Source organism: Tamandua tetradactyla, chromosome 1, assembly GCF_023851605.1.
Source record: "Tamandua tetradactyla isolate mTamTet1 chromosome 1, mTamTet1.pri, whole genome shotgun sequence".
Classification (NCBI taxonomy): domain Eukaryota; kingdom Metazoa; phylum Chordata; class Mammalia; order Pilosa; family Myrmecophagidae; genus Tamandua; species Tamandua tetradactyla.
In genome coordinates, this window is record NC_135327.1 from 51,343,212 (window position 1) to 51,366,187 (window position 22,976).

The window sequence follows — 22,976 nt, forward strand, 5'->3', positions numbered from 1 at the left end:
TTATTTCAGAGATTGGCAAGTACTATGAATAAAGTAGAACATTGTGGCATGATAAAGTGTGCAGGGGAGGGGATTGGGAGCTAGTTGGCATTGAAGAATGAAGGAAGGCCTTTCTAAGGAGCAATTGTCTGATCTGGGACCTGAATGGAAAGAAGGAGCAAGCCATGCAAAGATCTTACAGAAAAATGTCCTAGAAAGAGGAACCGCCCCAGCAGGTGCAAAGGCCCTAAAACAAGAAAGAAAGCTTATGTGGCTGGAGCAAAGGGAGCTGGAGAGAAGGGGAAGACATGCTGTCTGAGAGATAGGCAGGAGCAAGATTATGCAGGCAAGGTGAAGGGGCATCTAAGGGACTAAACGTGGTCTTTCCTGTTTTTCCACAATTGCCAACGAGGACCAAGCTTAGAAAAAAAATTTTTTAAAGCTGCTAAATTCAAGAGTCACCACAGTGGGGGCAGCCAGCCCTCTGTATGTCTTGCTGAGAGGTGCCATTTCCACAGTATCAGAACCATAAACATCACCTCTCCCACCAGTCTCGTGGGAGAGAATGGTTTGTATTAGCAATGTCTCCTATTCCCCCACCCCTAAACCGAGGGCAGAGCCCCCATAGCATCATTCATTAAGGCTGTCTTTCCCTACAGAGAAAGGAGACTGCTTGAACTAAACAGGAGATTAAAACTTTAACTGGATTGGACTAAGTTTTAATAATGAAAAGTGACTAAAAATTTATGTTTTAAAAATAGTTCCACACCCAACAGAAATGAGTGCCAGTGTTCTTCAAAGCCAGGTTCAAGAATGCTCCTGACAGCTTTAATCCCAAGATCAAAAACTGAAAAGCACCCAAGGTTGTATAGACAGAAACTACCACCTAGCAATAAAAAGGACAAAACTATTGCCATTCATTGCCCCACCTTGATTGAATCTCATAGACATAATGTTGGGTAAAAGAAGTCAGATGGAAAAGAGTTCACACTATACAACTCTAATGCTATGAAGTACAAAGAAGCCAGAACCAAAGTTTGTTTTTAGAACTCAGACTGTTTGCAGGGGAGAGGTGGGGGAAGGGCATTTACAAAAAGGGGACCTGAGGGAGCCTCCTGGAGTGCTAAAATGTTTTATATATCTTGATAGGGGTATAAAATAAATCAGAATAAATATATGTTAGAAATCCATTGAGTTATACACTGAATATTAGTGCATTTTAAGGATATACGTTGAGGTATAACTCAAAAGAATAAAGTAGAAGAAATTAAAGGGAAAAACGTGCTTTCTGTGCCAGATATCCATAAGGAAGCTTGTTTCTCTTTAAGAAAGGGGATCCACAGAGCCGAGATGGTTAGAGTTATTAGGAAAAAAGAACTATTCCATGTTCATATCACGTGTCATCAAACATGCTTGCCCAATATCTGTACTTAGTAAGTACTCCATAATGCTACCAGTTTCACTGTCACCACCATTATTATTTAGTGAATAGATATTCATTCTTAAGTGTACCAGGATTAACCCTGTTATTTCAAAATAGAAGGAGGTAAGGAAAAATACTGCGTGTTAGTAAAGGCAATTCCTGCCTTTGCTTCTATAACATCTTTCTCCTTAAGGGGACTTTCTAAAATTCAATGTTGTTGATACGATGACCTTCCTAGGAATTAACTGAGAACCCATTTGGCGGGAACAGGGTTGGGTTTCTGTGTCAGTCTTCAGGATGGCATGTGTGTGTCCTGGCAGGTTTCTTCAGTGCTGCGGGGATTCCTTGACCTCATGTTGGTGAGGGAGCCCTCTCAAAGAGCCACAGCCCAGGAACTCCTCGGCCATCCATTCTTGAAACTGGCAGGTCCACCATCTTGCATCGTTCCCCTCATGAGACAATACCGGCATCACTGAGCAGCAGATTCCTGCAGGTGGAAAAGCTCAATGAAGACCTGAGAATCATTTAGGAGAAAGGGAGGAAACCATGGAACAGTGCAAAAGGCCTGTGCATTCTAGACCAGCTGACGGGTGGACATCATGATGACCAGCAGGGCTGAAAGACCAGGGTATCTTCTTGTGTCTTAAATAGGCATCTCTCCACTGACAGCTGGTGTGGTCATTTGGAGCACAGCTTTCATAAGTCATGATTGCATTTTTTTTCAGCCCTTCAACAAATCAGAGGGACTCAGTAACAAACTCCGTTATGATATATCCTAGCCACATGCAGGGTAACACATAGTGTTTTCTATTTTGAAAGAACACTTTTCTGGCAAAAAAAAAAGAAAGAAAGGAAAACAAAAAGCACTTTTTTTCTTAATGGTAGCAGTGTAATGTATTTTGCAATGAATTTGTAATTTTTCTGTACTATAGTTTTGATAATTTATAGTACTTTGATGTCACGTAGCCATTGTATCAGTTGAAGTAATACTTGTTTCCTAGCAGGAGTTCGAACAAAGCCTTTCCTACTTTTTTATCCCTTTCAGAGAGCCAACGATTCTTTAGGAACTTTGAATAATGAATGAATCTCAATCACCATCAGCTTTAGTAGAATATCTTTCTTATTTTAACAAGTGTCTTATATGATGGGAGAACTAAGAGTGATGGTGGTGCATGTTTCATTTACCTGACCAAAAATAATAAGAAATAAAATTTGAGCCACAGTACACCACAAAGCTACTCCTTGGGATAAAGCAAAACATTTTTTTTTAATTGCATTTTTTCTTCATGGTTACTAGCAGCAAACCATTTGTGGCACAGAAGGACGCTTCTTGTGTCCTCCCTCGAACAGGAACAGCATCCTTTTAGCCACATTTTCCTCCCAAGGAGCTATTTTAGTGCTAGGATCTTTGGACTCAGTTTCCCAATGGAATGTTTCAATGAGGCCCTGAGAATGACAGTCTCACAAAGGGGAAGGAGAGAGAATGGGGCAAGATGTTTGGTTTTGTTCATCACCATTTTTAAAACTCTGTATGCTAGCATACCAAACTCTTGTTTGTGTTGACCTTTGTACCGCAGTATTAATTGCTCTATCGTTCTTGTATCGTGCTGGAAGTCTGAACTGGCTCTAGAGGATGGAGTACCAAGGGGGGATTTTATCATGTATGATCTAATTTCAGTTGTGACCATGTTATAATGTGTTTCCCACATAGGAGAGTTGTGCTGCTGTCTAGAGCTTCTCGAATGTTGATGATAAAAAAAAAAAAAAAAACCACAATGAATGACTACTACATTTTGTGTTGCTTGTTGGATGACTTTGCATGTTTACTGTAGACCAATATAGATTTGCCTTTAAAACCCTGGAAGAGCTACATAGTCTTCATTAGTTCTTGTCAATTATGCATCAAACAAAAGCCATTTGTTACCAGACTGGAAAACCAGAGGCTTTTCTTAACGAGTTCATATATTGTAACAAATGCAAATTTAAATTTGTGAAAGCATAATTAAGAATTTTTGTAATTAATAGGTTGCTAGTTATTTATTATAGTTAAAAAGGAAAAAATAGGCATAAAATGACCTTCTACTGATTCAATTTTCAGTTTTTTGCCAAACTGGAAATGCCTCACCATAAATAGGGTCTATCATTTTATTTCATAAAATTCATCAAATCACTGTTTTTATGTAAAATATTTAAAAACGAATATAAATATGTAAGAATTAAAAGCAATCTAAATCCAGAAAATGGCAGTCCTAAAGTCCATGAAACAGATTGCATTAATTAAATCAGGACTATGTAGAAGTAGAAAGAAAAGAGAAAGAAAATCTTTTTTTAACCAGAACAAATATTAATAACTGTTGGAGAAAATTGTGGATTTTGGATTCCAAACATTTTCGACAGTGTAATGGAAATTTTTCTGTAATTTTCTTATCACTGGGTATTTTTTAAATATTCATTGAGTTTACCAAAAGTTACTCTGTAGCTTGAAAGGTTTTGTGAGCACTAACTATTGGCAGAAACTGCACTTGCAAATAAAAATAAATGTTTGCCTTTTCCCCATTGTGTTATTGGAGACTCCAGTGATTTCTCAAATTTTGGATTCCTTTATGACCTTGGGAAATGCAAACGAGTTGGTATGAAAATATATGTAACACCCTGATGACACAAAACAAAGGCAAATATTCCCAGCCCCAGAAGTTACAACTAGTTTAAGATTATGGTGTAGATGCCAGTAATGAGAACAAAATTATTAAATTCTGGAAGACCCAATTCATGGAAAGCCAGATTCATGGCTAAAGACTCCCACTCCATTTTCCTGTTCCAAAAATGTTGAACCTATCTGAGCTCTTCTACTAACAAAGGGTATAAAGAAGGGCCTGACAGCAGGAGACATAGTTGGGAGAACTCTTAAAGCCTGGAAGACAGTGCTGGGCCCTTCCTGCTCTTTGGGTGATAAGGGAAACATAAGCATATATCTCATGACGTTGAGGGAGCAACTTGTCCAGAGAACACCTATTTCTTCTTTCTGAAGGAGAAAACACTCTGGAAGTAGCCTGAGATAGCAGAATGAGAAGGGGGTGTAATATGTTCTGTGACAGATAAGAGCCCCACAGCCTTTGGAAGGCATGGAAAAACTCAGCGGGTTTCCTTGACTATGTTTGATGGATCCTGGAGTGGAAATGGGGAGTATGGACTAAGTCAAACCACTTAACCAAATGTAACCAAATGTTAGGATGCCAAACCTAGAGAGTATACTGGAGGCAGGCTCTACTGCAGGGGAACTCAAGAGAGATATGGCTGCTTCTCTGCAGTCAGGAGGGTCCCCCCAGTGAAGGGGTCAGGCTGGAGCTGAACCTTACTCTAAAAACCAAGTATACCATCCACACAAAGACCACTGTAAACGAAAGAGGCTTTTGTCTTCAGGCTGAACCTCAGTGAGTTTCAGTCATCTACCCTCTCCCCAATAACATTTCCAAGGCAGCTGAGTACCCCAGCCAGGTAACCGAAACCTCCCTTCCCTACTGCTCCCCGTCAGCTTGGACCATGGGTTAGTGGGAGACCCCCATGATTTGAAGGAGGAATTTAAAGGAAATAAAGGGGGCAATAAGGGAGCATACTATGTCCCCTGCTACTACCTCTTTCAGTGATCTAAGCTTAAGCCCAAACAAGGACAAGAGTGTTAATTTGAATTATAATGAGATTGATTTTTTAAATTGAATTAGACAGATGGAGTCAGACTGAGTTACAGTTGTATCTCCATTGCCCACTGGGAAGAATACACTCAGTAGCAATTACTGGGAAAATAAAATCACTCCATGAAGTTAACAACGCAATGAGTTCAGACTCCTCGGTCAAACTGGTCAAATGAATAGCTCTTTGTCATCATGGAAAAGGTAATGAGATTCCAGGCAGAAAAAAAGATCAATTCAATCTGAAACAGTACGAAATGTATAAGCAGGAGAAATTTTGTAAAAACAACGTGATACAGCTGGTAATTCACATGGTGCTGGAAAGCTGGTCGATTTGAACCTTGAAATGTGTTCATTTCCAGTTGCATTCCCAAATTGAATGAATATATTACCTTGTGTTGGTTATGCCAAAATTGGTCCAGAGCCAAAGACTGAGGCACAAATATTTTATTTGCAGGAAGCCCAAGTAGCAGAATGGAGAGGTGAGATAAAGAGGGGTTAGATGTCAGTAAAGTATGTGGTAATAAGTGGGTCACCATATGGGCAACTGGAGCTCTATACCACTGGAGAACTTCTGAAAGATACCTCAGAATTATCCTTCTGGGGAAGAGGATGCTGAAGTATTCATCCACCATCTCCTTCCTATTCCTTATTTGTTAAGAATTGCTTTGGGGGCATCAACTCCCAGAATTCCCAGCCCACATAGGCAAAGTGCATTCCCTTTTCAAAGAGTACCTTCTGGGAAAGAGACATGGAGCTGTTAGAGTGCACAGGAACATTAGCAGATAAGCTCCTGGAAAGACCAATGGAACGTGTTGGGGGCAATGGGGGGGGGCAGGGGGGACCCTGACAGTATCTCCTACATAAATATATTCAATGAAGGACAAAAAATAGGACTTAAAAACATCAATGGATCACTGGATTCTGAATCAAAATATGCTGATTTAAAAATGAAGAATTCCTTACCCAGAAAGGTTCCTGGAGCCTGGGTATGCACAGGAAAATGGTTGTGGCAGAAGTAAGCCTCCTAAGGACATACAAGACTCCTGGGTTCCATATGTGCTCTCCATAGGATGTTTTCCACATTGTCATGTACTGGGAACACTGTTCATTCAAATTTTTACTGTCTTTCAGTGATGTTAGACAACTTAACCCCTTTTAACCTCGGATTCCTAGGTATAAAATGTGAATAATAAAACCTATAATAGTAAGTTGTTCATTCATCCCCTCTTTCTTTCTGTTTTTCATTCCATCCCTTGGTCATTGAGACTAATATGTATTGAAGGACCCAACGCTCTAATGAAGCAATTTGTTCAAACTCATGAGGCTAATGTTTTGGTAATTATGCTTCATCATTGCCAGCATTCTTAAAAATTTAAATCTAAAAAGAACATCCAGATCTGCTGTGATCCACCGTAACTGAGCTAACCAAGGCCCAGAGGAGTTAGATAAGAACAAACCATTCATTGTAATACCTGAACAGACCACACACACGTACATGCACACACACACACACACACACACATTAGAATTTCAGTTCCATGAGGGCAGAAATTTTTGCCTGTTTTGTTCACTGATGTGTCTCCAGCACCAACAGCAGGACCTGGGAAGCACACAATCAGTGCAAATAAAGACTTTTTATTCGCCTTTGTGAAGCTGGGCAAGCAGTATCCATCCCTCCCCAGAAGATAACCTGGCAGGCCCAGTTACTTTAAGTAACACCTGAAGTAGCCATTAGGCCTGAGGGTTTAGCCTAATTTTACACCCTGAACCCATTAGCCATCTGAAGCCAATGGATGGATACCTTTCTCAAAAAATATATATTTTTAAGTGACTAAAATAAAACACAAAGGGGAACAGAGGAAACCAATTAAATTATAGTTGTCAAAATACAAAATTTTAGTCTTATGGAATAATGCATCAAACAGTGATAGTTTGTGATGGGTTAAAAACCACCATAATTTCAAAGTAATGAGCATAAGTTATATTTTTGAGATATCGCCAGCTTGAAGCTATTATATACCCCAGGAAAGCCATGTCCTTTAATTCTCACTCAATCTTTTTATTGTTTCCATGGAGATATGACCCACCCAATTGTGGGTGGTAACTTTTGATTAGATGATTTCCATGGAGATGGGGGTTGCTTACTGGAGCCCTTTAAAAGGAAACCATTTTGGAATAAGCTTTAGAGCCACCAGAACCAACAGAGCCAACAGAACAAACAGAGCCCCAGGGAAGCCTTTGAAGATTCCTGGAGAGAAAGCTAGCAGGCATCGCCATGTGCCTTTCTAGTTGAAAGAGAAATCTAACAACGTCAGCCTTCTTGAACCAAGGTATCTTTCCCTCGATGCCTTCAGTTAGACATTTTTATAGCCTTGCCTTAATTTATACATTTTCATGGCCTTAGAACTGTAAACTTGCAACTTAACAAATTCCCCTTTATAAAAGCCATTCCATTTCTGGTATATTGCATTCTGGCAGCTTACAAACTAGAACAGTCACCAATAAGTATTCATATGCTAGGAAAATACTGGTGATTTCTATTGGTGAAAAATTCACAGGTCCTACATATACTACTATGGTTTGGTACCTATGTTCATAAATGAAGGAAATTTATCTTTCCTTTGAGGTTAGTAAAAACTCAAGATGTAATTTTTACCCATCCAAGTTGATACACTCCAGCTCCCACTCTACCCCACCCCTTCCCCTATCCCCCAGTTCACAAGCCCCCCATCAATTGACTGGGCTGGGGTGATGGGAATCCCTGCATAAAAAGAGGCTCTGAATTCAAAATAAACTAGAAGGGAAAACAGTGGCTACCAGGTTAAAAAAACCCTCTGCATTAGACCCTTCAGATTTTTCATGGCCTCCTGGTTTGGCAGATAAAATTAGAATATGCATGTTAAGTACTGTGCTAGAAAAATGCCATAAATAATATAACTTTTCTGGAGCATTTTCCTGTGTACCAGGCACTGTGCTAGGGATTAAATGTACTTTATTGAATCCCGCGTTAGCTCCACTTTCAAGTGAGGAAATATGTACAGAGAAGCCCAATAATTTGACTGATGTTGCATACAGGTCATTGAGAGTTCCAGCCTTTTAATGAGTTTTCATACTTTAACTTGCATTGGAATTACCTGGTGAACTTCGTAAAAATGTAGATTCCAGGATCTCCCACAGAGATTCTTAAACAATGTGTGGGACAGTGTCTTAGAATTGACATTCATTTTCTGACGCAGGCTGCCTTCGACGTTTGCTCCAGGAAGGTTTGTGCCCCAAATCCACCTGGATTAACTCCCCAGAAAATCCCCTGCACCGCACACACAGCCCACACCCACCATCTCTCTCCTTTCTTCATCCATGTGTCTCCGTTCTCCCCCACACCCAGCCTCTTTGCCAAGTCTTTGCTACTTGGAAGGTGGTTTCAGTAAGAAGAGTGAATGACTGGCAAGAAAAAAAAAAGAGTAGCTATAGTTCAGAGGAACTTCTCAGAGTGCAGAACAGCTCTGGGTGAGAAGTGAGTGGCTTCTGCCATCCAATTCGCTTGGAGCTAATTCCTGGGAGCAGGAGGTGGGGAGAGGGGGAAGAGTTCCTGCATGCTCAGAATATAAATCAAACTCCCCCTCCCCCTAAAAAGAAATCTGCATGTGATTCATCTGGCCTTGCTTTTCTGGGCAGGCTGGCAGGCCCAGCATCCTTTTGTGCCCGGAGGCATTTGTGTTTAAAAATCCAGTAAAAAAAAAGAATGACAGTTAAAGGGATAACTGAGCATCTGTGGCTTATCTGTTTGTTTTCTTTCCTGTTTTCTGAGCTTGAGAAGCAAGGCAAATAGATGAGCCATCACCTCAGCTTGTTTCTGGTCCAGGAGCAGCCCCAAAATGCAGGACAGTGGCAAAAGGTGTGACAGAGTTCAGGGTCAGCCCCCCTGGGCTCCAAGGTCCTCTCCTTGACCTGAGAGAATGCCTGCATCAACATACAACACAGGAGATTGCTCCAGCCCTGCATCATGAGGCTCCGCTTTGTTTGTTTAGTTGATAACAGAGATAAAGTCAGGGCTGAGAGAAATAAGGGTAGGTTCAAAGAAATTAGGCTGAGGTCAAGACCTAATTTCAGGACTGCTAGACAAAAAAAAAACATGATAATAATAGCAATAGTAACAATAGCTACTTGTACATGCAGATCACAGGTAGAAAAATCACTCTTATTTTGAAAATTAATGAATTTGGATTCTAGCAAAATTTAGTCAGCTTAGACACAGGGATGTGGCCATTTGTCAACATTTTGAAGAGTTAGGTGGCTCCACTCTCTTTAGAATGACCTGTTTATGTGGGATACTCATTTTCTTGTTGGCCCTCCCCCTATGGACGTGAAGCAGTCAAGTTCACCACAATACATCTGGCACCCAGGAGGTGCTTAAAAACCTATTTGTTGAATGAATGAATGAATGACAATTCCATAAGTAATGATGAATCCTATGCTTTGTGAAAGCAAGTTTTTATAAAATGCACACATAGGGAATTTCCAGAAGTATGACTCAGAAAGTTTTGTTTTCCTAAGAAAGAAATGGTAACTCATTGGGAAAACCTAGTTACATTAAAGTGTCCACTTTTCCCCAAATCCTTGGATGGCTCCAAATAAAGGATGTGAAGTTTAAAAAAAGTGCATGGCATGCTAACAAGGAAAGGTTGGTTAGGTTTGGGGAACAAGTGTGAGAAAAATCACAGTGAAGAGTAGAGAAAACCATCCTTGATGGAGGTCCACAGCACATGGGGAAAGAACCTGTTTCCTTTTCCTCATGCCACACACAACTTTGATGAGAAGTCGGCAATTTTTTCTTACTTGTGCCAGGCAGACACTGAAGAGTGAACATTGGGGGAAAGGATTGAAGCCGATGGTGCAGCAAACTGGTAACTGAACTGCAACTTGCTGATACTTATTAAGGTTTGCTGGGATAATAAACTTCTGGGGATGAGCCACTATTGGCAGTTGAAGACTAGAGAGAGTAATTCATGTGGAGGAGATTGTATAGGGGAAATGGGGAACATCCCACCCTTTATAGAGGGTGGATGATGCTCAATTTATGTCCATCTCTCTAGGAAGTTTTGGTAAATTAAATTTACTTCAAGGGTACTCAACCTAGCTACCACATTCAGTGCTGCTTTTTATTCCAACATGAAATGCCAAACTTGACAACTAGAAGCATGAGAAGCAGTATTAGACCAATTGTTCAAGAGGTGTCATTATTAAAACGAAATAAATTTTCCAAAATAAATCCATGTATTTTCCTTGGAAAAGCCAATTTCTCCCTCATTGCTTCCATCCCTTTCTATGCTATTCCTCTTGCTAAAATGAAAAATCCACTTTCATCATTCCCCTTTCTTCTCTGGATGCCAAAATAGAAATTTTAGATTTGTTTTCATGTTTCAAGAAAGCAAGCCAAAGGTGAGACAGTAGTGTATTTTAATTCATTTCAAAAAACAAACTCACATGAATTGATTCTTCAGGTTCCTTTACTTGGACCTGACACATTCTGGACTTCAAACAACTCTGCATAGTTATATAAAACAGGTTCTTGTGCTGCAAAGTCAGTGGGGGCAGATAGCAGTGAAACATTCCCAAGACAATCACTAGACATGCAAAACACCAGCTAGAAGCATGGATCACTTTCAGGGGTCTTGCTGCAGGGAACATGAGGCTGTATTTTGAGTGCATTGACAACTGTGTAGGGCAAGCCAGCTGTGTCCAAAGGAGCAAAGCATCCCCCATTCTTCTGAACATAAAGGGATCTCCTCCCACAAAAAATGGGTTCCCAATCCCTTAAATTCCAGGCCAATACACTTCCAGGTTGTGTGTGTCGCTCCTTGGAGAGTCAAAGCCAAGTCATCATGAGCTTGAAAGCTAGGTGACCCCCTCCCTCACCATACCCTAGCATGGAGAGAAAGCAACTACCATTCATCCGGTGAATCCGGAAGAATCCCCCATCCCTGGGTTTAAGCATGGACGCAGGCCAAGCAAGCCTCGAATACCCAGTCCCATTTGATTGTAGCTGTGTTGGTGTATTCCCATGTACAAGGTGGAAAAGTGCTTTTGTTTCTTTACCTGATCATTTGGGGGTGGGGGCTGCCTGCCTAGTGGCCCTAGCCCATGTGCTTATATTGCGATCGGTCTCTAGGGATTTGCACCTGGTTGGCGGTCATCTTGTGGTGGACGTGGTAAATTGCAAGTGTTACCACAATGACCAGGCCCAGGATCAGCCCCAAAATCAGGGGCAAAGTTTCCTCCAATTGCTCCCGCTCGTCCACTGGGCATTTATGCTCTGAAATGGGAAAGAAGAAAAGAAGTGGTGAACGCTCCCCGTCAAAATACTCTAAATGACAAGTCATCCTATTGAAACTAAAAGGGGAATGGAGATGAAAAGATTTCTCAAGGAGCCTTAGAAGACACTGTCTTTTCAGAAAGAGTTCCCCAGCCAACCCCAAGGCTAACTCACTTAATAGTTCTGCCTAATGTAAGAGAAAAATACATCCATATGAACATGGCAACATTCCGTTTTCTAGATTCTTGGCAGTTGTGAACAAAACATCCAGATGATTACTTTTTCAGCATTTCAGTATTAGACATGGGCAGTAAAACATTTTTATTCTTGATTTAATTTTTTAACTTTTTATTCAAATATACACATGGAGCGTTGCATGCAAATATACAACTTTTTAAAAAGATGAAACACAAAGTATTGGCCATGATATGGAGCAATGGAACTCTTATGTACCATTGGTGAAAAATGATACAACCACTTTGTAAAGCTGTTTAGGTAGTTTCTAAGATAACACACACCCACCTTATAACTCAGCACTCCCTTCCTAAGAAAAATTATAACATATGTATGCAAAAGAATACACTTAAATGGTCATAAAAGCTTTATTTGAAGTAGCCCCAAATTGGAAACAACTAAAATGTCCATCAGAGTAGAATGGATAAATAAACTATGGTATATTCATACAATGGATTCATCAAGAACGAAAAGAAACTGTTGCTACACATAACAATATGGATGACTCTCAAAGGTGTTATGTTCGCCTGACACAAAAGAGTACATGTTGTATGATTTCATTTATATGAAGTTCTAGAAGCAAAAACAATCTAAGACGACAGAAGTCAGAATAGTGGTTACATCCGAGGAAAGACGTGGGAGGGAACTTACCGGCATGATGGAGATGTTCTTGATCTGGGAGATCAAGAACATGGTTGCAAAATATAGGTAAAAATGCTTTAAGCTGAATGCTTAAGACTGTGCATTTTAATGTATGCAAATTATGCAACAATAAAATAGTAAGTGTAGAGCTTGATAAATTTTCACAAATGAACATGCTCATGTAATCAACACCTAGACCAGAAAGAAAATGTGACTAGTACCACGGGCTTGATTCAATTTTCACTTTCCAAGATTCAAGATATTTTAATAGCCCTTCTATCTCCATTTTTAAATAGAACCAGAGAAACAGTTCTTGGGAAACTTTCTCATGGTTAGTTTGTAAGGCTGACTAGAATCGCATTCATAGAAACCGGAGCACATTTGCTCAGGCTCATTTGTTCCTTGTGGGTAACTGGTGGCCTTTCCATCAAACTTACGAGCCACAATTGGAGAAAACAGGCTTTAGCACTCTCTTTATAAAGACCAAATTTTTACCCAGTAAGCATTTATTGAGTAACTATTTTTACCCAGTAAACACTTATTGAGCACCAAATGTGTTCCAGGCTTTTCCAAGCAAGGTCTCTGTTGCTACAGGCTCTACTCTCATTTTGCCTAACAGCAGCAGGAAAAAGGAGGATGAGACCTGAGTCTGGGGAGTCATTTCTCTCTGATGATAATAAATAGAAAACTGCACAAAAATCCACAGCAATGCTGTTTATTTAATAGTCCTGGCTTCTAAATTAAATTCAGTTCCAAGACCTAAGATTTCTCATTTTACCCCCCAAAACAACCCTAGGAGGTAAAAACTATTACATACCCATTTCAGAATAAAGGATTACAGAGAAAACTAATTATACTGAAATACAGTTTTTGAAAGATTTTTAAAAACAATTTGAGAATAGCAATATATGTACTTTGTCAGTACACTGTTTATTGGCTGTGATTGAAAACTAGCCATAAGCATAAATGTTACTTTGCAAGATCTACAAAAAACCCATGCAATAGGAAAATATCTATGATTTCTATTTGTGACAAACTCACAAGTACTGCTAATACTACGGGGGATGGTAGCCTTCATGTATAACTGAAGGAAATGCTAAATATTAATTAGAAGTTGGTGAAAATAATGACAATTTTTCCCTTCAAAATTTACGGTCTCCCTGAAATCTATCTGCAAAGCCTATGGACCCGAGAGTTAAAATCCTGTGCGATTAAGTCCATCCTGACCAAAAGGGGGAAAAGAAGTGTAATTAATAAAATATTAATGGCAGAGAGAATTCAAATAAAGTCGAGAGGCTACTCTGGAGGTCACTCTTACACAAGCTTCAGTTAGACCTTGCTACCTATCATAATCTGCCAACCCCCAACCAGGACCATTCCAGCCAAACCTACAGAACAGCTAGGGCAATATATAAGATTCTACAAGAGTTCAATGCACGAGTGAGTTTCCAGAAACCTACAACCTCCAGATGGGTCCCTGGTCCAGATAAGTCCTGAAACCTAGCCCAGCCTCTCCAGAACATCCCATAGTTCCATCTCTCTACCCCATATTAGTGACAGACCCTTCCAATATCAAAAATTGAGAATGGCCATAGCCCAAACACCCCTTAAGAGAGGGATGGAAAGATCAAAGGTGATGGTGGAGTTATACAGAGAAGAGAGGATTTAACAAATGAATATGAATGCTGAATCATTACACTGATAACTCTTTTAGTCTCCAGTATTTTAGAGTAGCTAGAAGCAAAAACCTAAAGTTGTGAAATTATAACCCATGTCAAAGTCTGAAATATGTTCTACAACTAATTGTGGTGCTGTGCTTTGAAATTTATAGGGTTTTTTTTTTTTTGTATATATGTTATTTTCCAGAAAAAAAAAGAAGGAAAAAGTCAATTGTGATGATAACAAAATATTTAAGCCCTCTGACCTCCTATATTCTGGAGCAGCTAGAAGGAAAAATATGAGAGGATTGTATAGTAGCCCATGACAAACTTGGATCTGTCCTGTAACTACTTGTTAGAGAGTACTTTGAAAACTATTGCTCTTTTCTTTCTTTGCTTTGTTATACTATATAATAAAAAAAGTTTAAAAAAAAATCCTGTGTGATTAACTGATTCCAAAACTCATGGATCGATAAACAAGGAAAGCCAGGTGATGTGCCAGGACAAGGCAAAGAACAGCCTCTGGCTTAGCCCAGGACTCATCTGCCTTGGGGTGCTCCAGGACCCCTGACTCCCTTGTCCACTTTCCAGACTTGGGGACCTCATGACCTTGCCCCCTAGGGGGTGGCTTGTGGCTGGAAAAGGCAACAACCACTAGTCACAGAAACAGCCAGATGAAAACCAGTCAGACAACAGAGGGGCAATTTGTTGCCACCTGCTATTTGCCAACCCTAAACCTCGGTGTTCCCATTAAAATTATGATTTATCTGAGGTTCTGGTCGCTAGATGGGTGCTTTATTTTGTTCTGTTCTATGTGATGACTATGACACTTTAAAGCTGTACTTGTGCCCTAAGGCAAACTGCAAGAGTGCTTCATTGAACCCCAAATGAACAGGTCTGGGATGGGCATTGGGCCAAGAGGCAGGCTGCTTTCCCAGCTCTCTAATGCCACAGACTGTTCGCATTGTATGCTGAGACGCTATTAAGATGAGTGGGGACCTTTGCCATTAGAGGTTAAATAATAAAAAGGCAATTATTGATTGCTGCCCACGGGGTAACAGGAACATGGCACACTAGTATGTCTTTTCTCTGGACTGTAAACTAGACAAGGGTGGGGAAACCTAATATGTCCCCAGGGCCTGGGTGTAGCAGACTTTGCGTCCCAACCTTATCCCTTGGCAAAACCGGCCATCCCCCTGCATGCCAATGTATTTGGACTACAAGCTGCTGCCACTCTGCAGTACAGGCCAGGAGTCCCCGAAGGTCATCACCCCCGAGCAGCTGCCAGAGATGGATGGCGGCTGCTGGAGAAAGACCCCAGTCTTCTCACCCCTCGGGTGGGCTCACCCCATACTCTCTCTCAGAGGCTCCAGAAGGGTGAACTGCAAGTACCCATGGGGGCAACCTGCTCACTAAGGCCCATGCGCTGGCTGCCTTTCCTTCTCCATCTCACGTCCCCACTCCCCTACCAGCACTTTCTAGATTTACCTCCTAAATCAAGGACTTTCACTTTCATACCTGCAGAGGGTCTCCGGGGGTCGCCCAACCTAAGACCCTACAGCCTAAGACCTGGAATGCAGATGCCTGTGACTTCTGTAGTGAACTCCCGACATGGCTCAGCAGTGCGGGCGACAGATATCTCCCTGTGGCTGCTCACCCATGAGGCCCCAAGGAGCAGCTGTCCAGGTGGCACATTCCCTGGCTCGGAGGGGCCGAGCAACTCACAGTGTACAAACCCTTCCAGGACGCGTGGCCCAGCAGCTTGCCACAGGGCTCTCTAGGGGAGGTGGTGGGCAGAGAAGGATGAGGCACAAACTGTCCGCCCCACAGATCTGGGTAAAATACAGCTCAGGTGGCTTTCCCAATCCTGCTGGTGGGAAGAAAAAGTTCATGAATTCAGGGAAGCCTGCTGACATTCTAAAGGTGCCCTCTCGCATTCATCCATTCCTTAGGTTGCCCGGCATGAGCAGCTGAGGTTTGCAGAGGCAAAGAGCCTGGGTCTGCTACCCAAACACCAACCCGAGCAGTGAAGAGCACACAGCCACCTCCACGTTACTGCGCCTCCCTGAGCCTTCACTGTGATTTGGGAATTTCACTACCTTCCCAGAAGATCTGGGGTTTATTCCCTAAGAATTAGAAAGGGACCAGCCTATAGATGGTATCTTTTTATGCTGATTAAATCTGAATCTCTAATAAAGAGGAACAGAGGCTGCCTTCATATCTTATGTTTCTTCTGTCATTATACATAAAAGTTTTTATGCGAGCTATTAAAACATTCAGGCTCGTTTGTTCTCTCCCAGTGACCTGTTCCCTCTCCCCTCCTCATCCCATCCCAGCCTGAAATCTCCCCATCCACCAGTGCAGCTAGAGGCTATGAATTAATTGCTGAGAGCCGAGTTAATCAACCTCAACTGAGACGCAGGGGGTGCGATGAACTGTAGGGTGGTAGTTGCTACCCATAGGGTAGCCCAGGGACCAGCAGCAGCCCCTGGGAGCTAGAAATGCAGCATCTCGGGTCCTGCCCCCAGATCTGCTGAACCGGACTCTGCGTGCTAGCTGGATCCCCGGGAGACTCGTGTGCACGCTGTAGTCGGACATATGCTGGCCAAGACTTTGGTTTGGGGCTCAGGGTCACAGCCAAGCTCACTGCATCAAAGGCACTTGTGTGATAAAGATGTCAACCCCCTTTCAGGCTGCTGCTTCCAGGCCCTGTGAGTCCAGTATCCCATTTCACTGATGCTTTCCTGCTTCACTCATAGGCAGGTGTGAAAGTGCAGATGGCCAGGTAGGACACCCTCCCCTGGGGGACGGGCTCCTCAGAGGAAATCATATTGGACGCAGATCGTGTCCAAACACACCCACATATATGGGCAGACACACACACACACACCTACAGTAGGGGTGCAGACATATGGCCTAACTGCCTCCCGCCACAAACACACACACAAAGACACACACCCAGGCACACTCCGTGCATACCCAGGCAAGCCGAGAACCCCTAGGTTTCCACTTGGAGTACAAGGGCCCCATGCTGGGTCCTGAAAAGGCATCCAGGAAGGAATCTTCCAGATTCCTCCTAATCAAATACAAAACTACCCTACAAAACACAGTGGGGGGCAGGAGCTGAGAGACAGAGAAAGGAGGAGTCGGGAACAAAAGAACCCCAGTCAGACAAAGGCACATGGATCCAGTGAGTGAGTCCCAGTGAGGCTTGCCTACTCCTCGGGAGTGTCAACACGGGAGCCCCAGGGCACCGGACAGGAGGGGACATCTAATTATTACCAAGAAGGGCCTGGATGAGACAAGTGCAATTTATCCCTGCTTAATATATCTACACTGAGAAACTGAAACATGCTCTCAACCTCTCTAAATATCTGGCAATCTTTCTCTTCTAGGACCTCGACGTAAATAACATCTGCTTTTCAAGCAAAAGTTGTCACCAAGTCCATGCTCAGAATTTCACTGACTTTTAGGTAGGTAACTCTGGCCTTTATTCAGTATTCATTTACTGTTTCTTTGCACACAGTTCTAACCATCTATGAGAAGTGATTTCTCAGATTCAGATCATAGATGAATATATACCAGAACCTTGAAATGATCCTGGAGAGGTTAGAGAGAAAGTTGTGGAAAAGAACTTGTTAAAGGAGCAATTATAGCACCAGGAGTGCAGAGATGTAAAGAAGTACCTAATAGCCAATCAGAAAAAAAAAATCACTAAAGACTATTAAAAGCACCCACATAAGCTCAAAAGCATTTATGGTAGTGACCCTGGAGACTGATACCAAACAGCCCAGTATTTTCATAACACATTCCTGGTCATCACCAATCATTATTAAGTCGACTTACCCTTCATTCCATTTCATATTGTCAATTTAAGAAAGACATCGTTACATTACTTAAATACTGACATTACCTAAATACTTCCCAAACAGGTCTTTAATTTTAAGGTCTTGACACTTTTTACTTTCATTTTCACAGAGAATTCTTTAAAATGGACTAGCCCATCCTTCCACGAGAACAAGTGAAATGTGGCACCGATTTACTAAACATATTAGATTCTCATTTGCCTGGCATTTGAGTAGTTAGAAGCCTCTATTAGCTGCATCCACGGCTTCAGAATATCAATTCGGCCTCAAGTTAACAGGGCATCTGCAATGTGCCATTTACTGTAATAGCTGCCAAAGCTACAAGGATGAGAAAGAAGCGGGTCCTTCTCCCAAGAACACATTAACTTAGGAATTCTGAAATGCCTTCCGAATCATCAGTGCAGGGCGGGATGTTGTATTCAGTATAGTCTGAGTGGGAGGCATGTTTTACAAAAGCTAAATTCCTGGAAAGGCCGGCCTATAAGACAGGTGGGGGTTATCCCATTTCCTGCTCCCTGGAAAGTACTCACCTGGTCGTCTCCAGCCCAAGGAGGTCGCCATAAAACAGTCCGAATCTCTCCCTATGTCATTACCATGGGGAATTAACACACTGCAAACTTCTTAAACAACCTCCTCCGGACAAGAGAGAGAATGTGGGCATAAGGGCACACAAACCACTTCCCCAACTCTTGCCCACAGAGAGCGTTGCTACCGTAGGACACATGTCAGAAATGTGGTCTGGGATGCAGGGCACCGAGAGAGAGGGCAGAGGAGCGGAATCTCCCTCAGCTGGGGCCCACCTGATCCCCTTTCTCTGTGAAGACTCAGGCCTCTGCGAGCCCCGGAGCAGAGCAGCTGGGGACAAAAGACCCGCTCAGGAGCAGGCGCCCCCCACCCCCGGAGCCTCGTGGGCTACCTCCGGGGTGAGCGCTGGATGGCAGCGCGGCTGGGGGAGTCTCCCGCCGCGGCCCGCTCGCCCCCTCGCAGTGTGGGCCCCCGAACTCGGCTCACAGCGGTAGAACCTACGGCGGAAAGTGCCTGAGACAGCGGCTGGGAGACCGAGGCCCGGAGAAGGAGAGGCTTTTCCCCAGACACAATAGCTGCCTCCTCCTCGTTGTGTGTGTGTTACGTGTGTTTGTGAGAGAAAGGGAGAGAGAGAGAGAGGGAGGAGGAGCACAGGAAATATATAAGGAAGACAAAGGGATATCTGTGGGACTTGTAGTTGCTATCTTCTTGGGAAATTTCTATCAAAAGTATAGCTTTGGGTCGTCCCCCACCCCCACCCCGCCCCAGTGACTTTCTTACCTCTCTCCCTGTCGAGGTGTATCTGTTAGTAAATAGAAGAATTAAGGAAAGAGAGGAAGTGAGGGAAAGACGGAGGGAGGAAAGAAAGCAGCACCGAGGAAAGTCAACACAATTCTGTTTTCTGACTTTCATCTTTGAAAAAGATTACAGAGAGAGGCAGTGTCAGCTTACTATGGAGACAATCCAAGTAGTAAAAGGCGGGGACCGTGGCAGGTCCCCTTCCCCATCCACCCTGGGCTCGGCCAGGCCCACCCCTGAGGATTTACCTTCACTGAAGACGAAATCCGACATGATGTCAAAGGGCTGGATGTGGACTGCAGACAGGATCATAGTGACGGTCTTCTGGGGGTCGCTGGAGGCCAGTGAGATGGTCTGCTGAGCCTGACACTCGTAGGACTTCCCAGCAGGGGTGACCAAGGCGGAGAGGTGGTGCGAGTTGGCCGTGTGCTTCCCGGCTGCAGCAAAGCCCAAAGCGACGTTTAGGCCCCTTCCGCCGGCACAGCGGTCCCTGTTCCCTAAGCCCGGCGCTCCCTGTTCCCTGAGCCCAGCGCTCCCAGCTCCAGAGCCGCCCCCCTCCACCCCCTCTTCCACCCGCCCCCCTCTGCAAATGACATCAAGTGCTGCTGGAAGGGAAATGCGCCCATTCTCTCCAGAGGTCTTGTAATCTGGACTCTCCTGGGAGGAGGACAGTGTTACCTCGAAGCCCAATCCCGTTTGCTATGTAAAACCTAACAACGCAGATTCCAAAGACGCAGAAAAAAACAGCGACCTCCTTTTCCGTTATCCACATTGGCCCCACCAAAATATTCTCAACAATCCCTGGCTGATGATGTTCTGGGCACATAGACAGCCTTTGAAGACCTGCCCCCTTTTCTCTTCCGGCTTAAGTTTGGTTTCTTTTGTCTCTTTTCTAATTTAACTGGGAAAATGCTGTAACTTGAATTTTGACGAAGAGGGGAAAATGCTTTTTTTTTTTTAACATCATGAGGAAAAGAGGTGAATGTATCTTTTGAGGGAGAGATGGCATGCATCTTTTTAAAAAGTGTTCAGTAAAAAATCCTTTCCCAACTCAGGTGTCTCAGTGACTGAAGGCCTAATGACAGATGGATTAGAAAATTCATAAAGAAAAATTAAAATGTGGCTTTGGGACCTGCGAATAAGAGATGCACGTTGTTCTATAAGAGGGCTGAATTTTCCTCCTGCTACGATTTTCCAAGCAACTTGGTGAGTTGTTGGAGTGATGGGCAGGAAAGGTGAGCAAACTAAGACACGGTGCAGAGCTGGCTCTGGGCACGGCTGCAGTCGGTGAGCGAGAAACCAAGGCCGCGGGTGTCAAAAGGAGACTGAAGGCCGTCAAATCGCGGCCGAATAGACAATCGCACTCCCCCTTGCAATGTCAAGCGCATGAGAAGACAAAGCCGGGTGCTAAAGAAAAAAGATTCAACTTTGCCTTCCCCGGGCTCCTTTAATAAGGCTAGGTCTAACGAGGTCGCCCTGAAGCAGCCACGGGAAGGCGGGCCCACAAACGGCGTCTTTTCCAGGGCCACGCCACGGGTAACGGGCTGGGCCTCGCGCGCTCTGAGGTTCCCTTCGCATCTAAAGGCCCGAGACCCGCAGGACTCGCAGGCGTCCCCTAGATGGGACGGCCAAAGCCTGGGGACGCAAAGCCCGAAAGACCAATTCAGGCCGCCCGGCCTGCGCTCCCTGCATGTGCGCGCTCTCCCAGGCTGCCTCCCCAGCCCTGCCTGGCCTTACTCACGACTGACTGCGTCTTTAAAATGGGTCTTCTCGGAAGAGTCGTAGACGAACTGCACTTTGCTCAGCCTCCACGACGCCTCGGGCCCCTTGGACGCGTTGTGGCTTTCCTGCCGAGCCGGGGAGGCGCGTATCAACCTCTCAGGCGGCTTCTGGGCCTGGAAACCCAGGGGCCCGGCTCTGGCCTCCCCACCCCGAGTCTGCGACCCCTCCCGCCCCCGGCTCCCCACCCGGCCCGGAGTTACCTTCACAAAGAGCATTTTGAGTGCATAGGCTCGATCCACCCAGAACACCTGCAGCTCCGACTCGTTGTGGCCACAGCGGCCCTTCACCTCCGCCCCCCGGGTCAACGCGATATCAGCCTGTTCTGTGATCAGCTGAGAACACAGACGCCCCGCACCCCCTTCAGCGCGCCCGGCCCCCCTCCCGGGCCTGGAAAGGGCGGCGCGTCCAAACTCCGGGCGCTCCTTGGCGCGCCCGCGCGCTCCCTGGTCCGGGAACATGCGGTTAGATGCTGTACGTGCAGACCGGGCGTTGGGGAAGCGCAGAGAAGGGGGGTCACTTTCAAAGCAGGCCGAGCGAGCAGGGGCCATTACAAGCCGAACCCCCCATGCAGCACTCGGGAGCACCCTGTAGGGGCGCGGGGAGAAAGGCGAGCGATCGGGTCTTCGCAGCGCCTTAGTGGGGGGTACCCTTCGCTCCTGGAGCCCTAGGAACAAGCTGGGGGGAGGCGGGGGAGCGTCCTTACATCTACATAATTGCTGGCCCACACATCATAAGGTACAATAAATTTGGCTGCAAACTCTGCCATGAGACACGTCGTCCCATTTTCCCGCACCACAAATATATCTTTTTCAGGGTTAGTGGAAAGGCCCGAGAGATTTTCCACTTCTTGTTCTGCCATGATTTGAGCCATTGTATCTGCAGAACAAACAGACAAAAACTCTCTCGGTTCCGGGCTCAGCTGGCCCAAGCGACCCCGGGGAAAGGGTGGAGGAAGGGAGTTCTCCCGGTTTCGGGGTTGCAAAGTTCGCCACCGACAGCTGTGCGCTTTGCGAGCCATTCCTCTAACCCAGCACCAACAAACTCGACTCCCTTGGTGCCAATTTATAATTATAAACAAAATTTTAATCATTAGGAGGGCCCCATTTACGTGGAACCTGGATGGTTTTTTGCTACATCTTGAACATTTACAACAAATATTTCTTGCTAATGCTCGGGCCCCACGAGGCAGGCCCGCCTGGCGTTGGGTCCGGGATATGTCTTACAGGTGTGTGGTTCTCCGGAGAAGTCACTGGCACGAGTGGGGGGTGGGGGTGGGGGTGGGGGTGGACCCACCAGCAACGCCCCGGCGCAACACAAAGGCCACCTTCTGAACCTAAGGTGCCCGCTCTAACGTGCGGGTTCTATTCTCTGCAAAGGTGGACCCCGCCCTCCTGGCCCCCGGAACGCCACTCACGGAACAGCAACAGGAGGACTCGAAGTGTCTCCACTCTGGGAACGAGTCTTCTTCGGGGATCCATGCTTGCAGTGCAGTGAATGAGGCCAGATGTGCTGCTGCAGTGGCTCTCCGATAGGGAATCCCTCAAAGTCGCCGCGGGAGCCCGCCGCGGTGAGCTGGGGGCGGGGGATGGGGAGGGAGGGGAGAGAGAGAGAGCGTGTGCGGTGCGCGCTGGCGAAGACTTGGTGTCCCGGGCTGCGCCGATGGGTGCTGCTGAGCAGGAGTCAGCTCACTGCAGAGGCTCGGACCCCGCCGCGAGGGAGCCTGTCCCGGCGGTGCTTGCAGAAGGGACTCCGGTTGTGCTGCAGGGGTGGTGGTGGTTTGATTCGTGCCGAGGACCAATGAGATTTGTGGGGGCTACGATTCTCCCTGGATCTTGTTGCCTGTTCTGCAATTGAATCTGCAAAGATGAGCCTGTCCTGAGAAACTTAATAGTAGCCGCAGAGTGATTCGATGTCCCTAGCAGGTACCCAGTCATTGTGCGGTGTGCATCTCTCATCACTGGGTGGTTCTGTCTTCTGGAAATGCATCTGATAGAACACGAAGCGTTGCTGCTTTGGAGGAAGGAAGAGTAGGCAGGATTAGAGAAGGAAAATGCTATGGCAACAGTT

At 44.8% G+C, this 22,976-nt stretch overlaps 2 protein-coding genes across 11 annotated transcripts in view; one reads left to right on the forward strand and one right to left on the reverse strand.

Annotated features, from left to right (window-relative positions):
- Positions 1-16,109, forward strand: part of PAK5 (p21 (RAC1) activated kinase 5) — a 383,618-nt gene extending 367,509 nt beyond the window's left edge. For 8 of the 9 annotated variants that reach the window (XM_077115453.1, XM_077115420.1, XM_077115413.1 and 5 more), the window contains one exon: positions 1,723-2,068. In XM_077115453.1, coding sequence (XP_076971568.1) covers positions 1,723-1,878 — 156 coding nt within the window. In that variant the 3' untranslated portion in view covers positions 1,879-2,068. Of the gene's footprint in view, positions 1-1,722; positions 2,069-15,890 lie in introns of those variants that run through there. The other variant, XM_077115464.1, reaches the window with a different exon arrangement.
- Positions 11,226-22,387, reverse strand: LAMP5 (lysosomal associated membrane protein family member 5). 2 transcript variants are annotated; one of them, XM_077115486.1, is made up of 6 exons: positions 22,324-22,387; positions 21,613-21,785; positions 21,110-21,241; positions 20,869-20,974; positions 19,376-19,564; positions 11,226-11,404 (listed from the first exon to the last, which is right to left on the reverse strand). In XM_077115486.1, the coding sequence occupies exons 1-6, from the start codon at positions 22,385-22,387 to the stop codon at positions 11,226-11,228; spliced, it is 843 nt and encodes a 280-aa protein (XP_076971601.1). The 2 variants fall into 2 exon arrangements, with proteins under 2 accessions (XP_076971601.1, XP_076971612.1); XM_077115497.1 differs by lacking the exon at positions 21,110-21,241.
- Positions 22,388-22,976: the final 589 nt, after the last annotated feature.

Excerpts from the sequence above, each read along its gene's own strand:
- LAMP5 (XM_077115486.1), bottom strand. The coding sequence starts at position 22,387 with ATGGATCCCCGAAGAAGACTCGTTCCCAGAGTGGAGACACTTCGAGTC. Across the intron at positions 21,242-21,612 it reads GGGCCAGCAATTATGTAGAT|CTGATCACAGAACAGGCTGA; the intron begins GTAAGGACGCTC and ends CTGTGTTCTCAG. Across the intron at positions 20,975-21,109 it reads TCAAAATGCTCTTTGTGAAG|GAAAGCCACAACGCGTCCAA; the intron begins GTAACTCCGGGC and ends CCGGCTCGGCAG.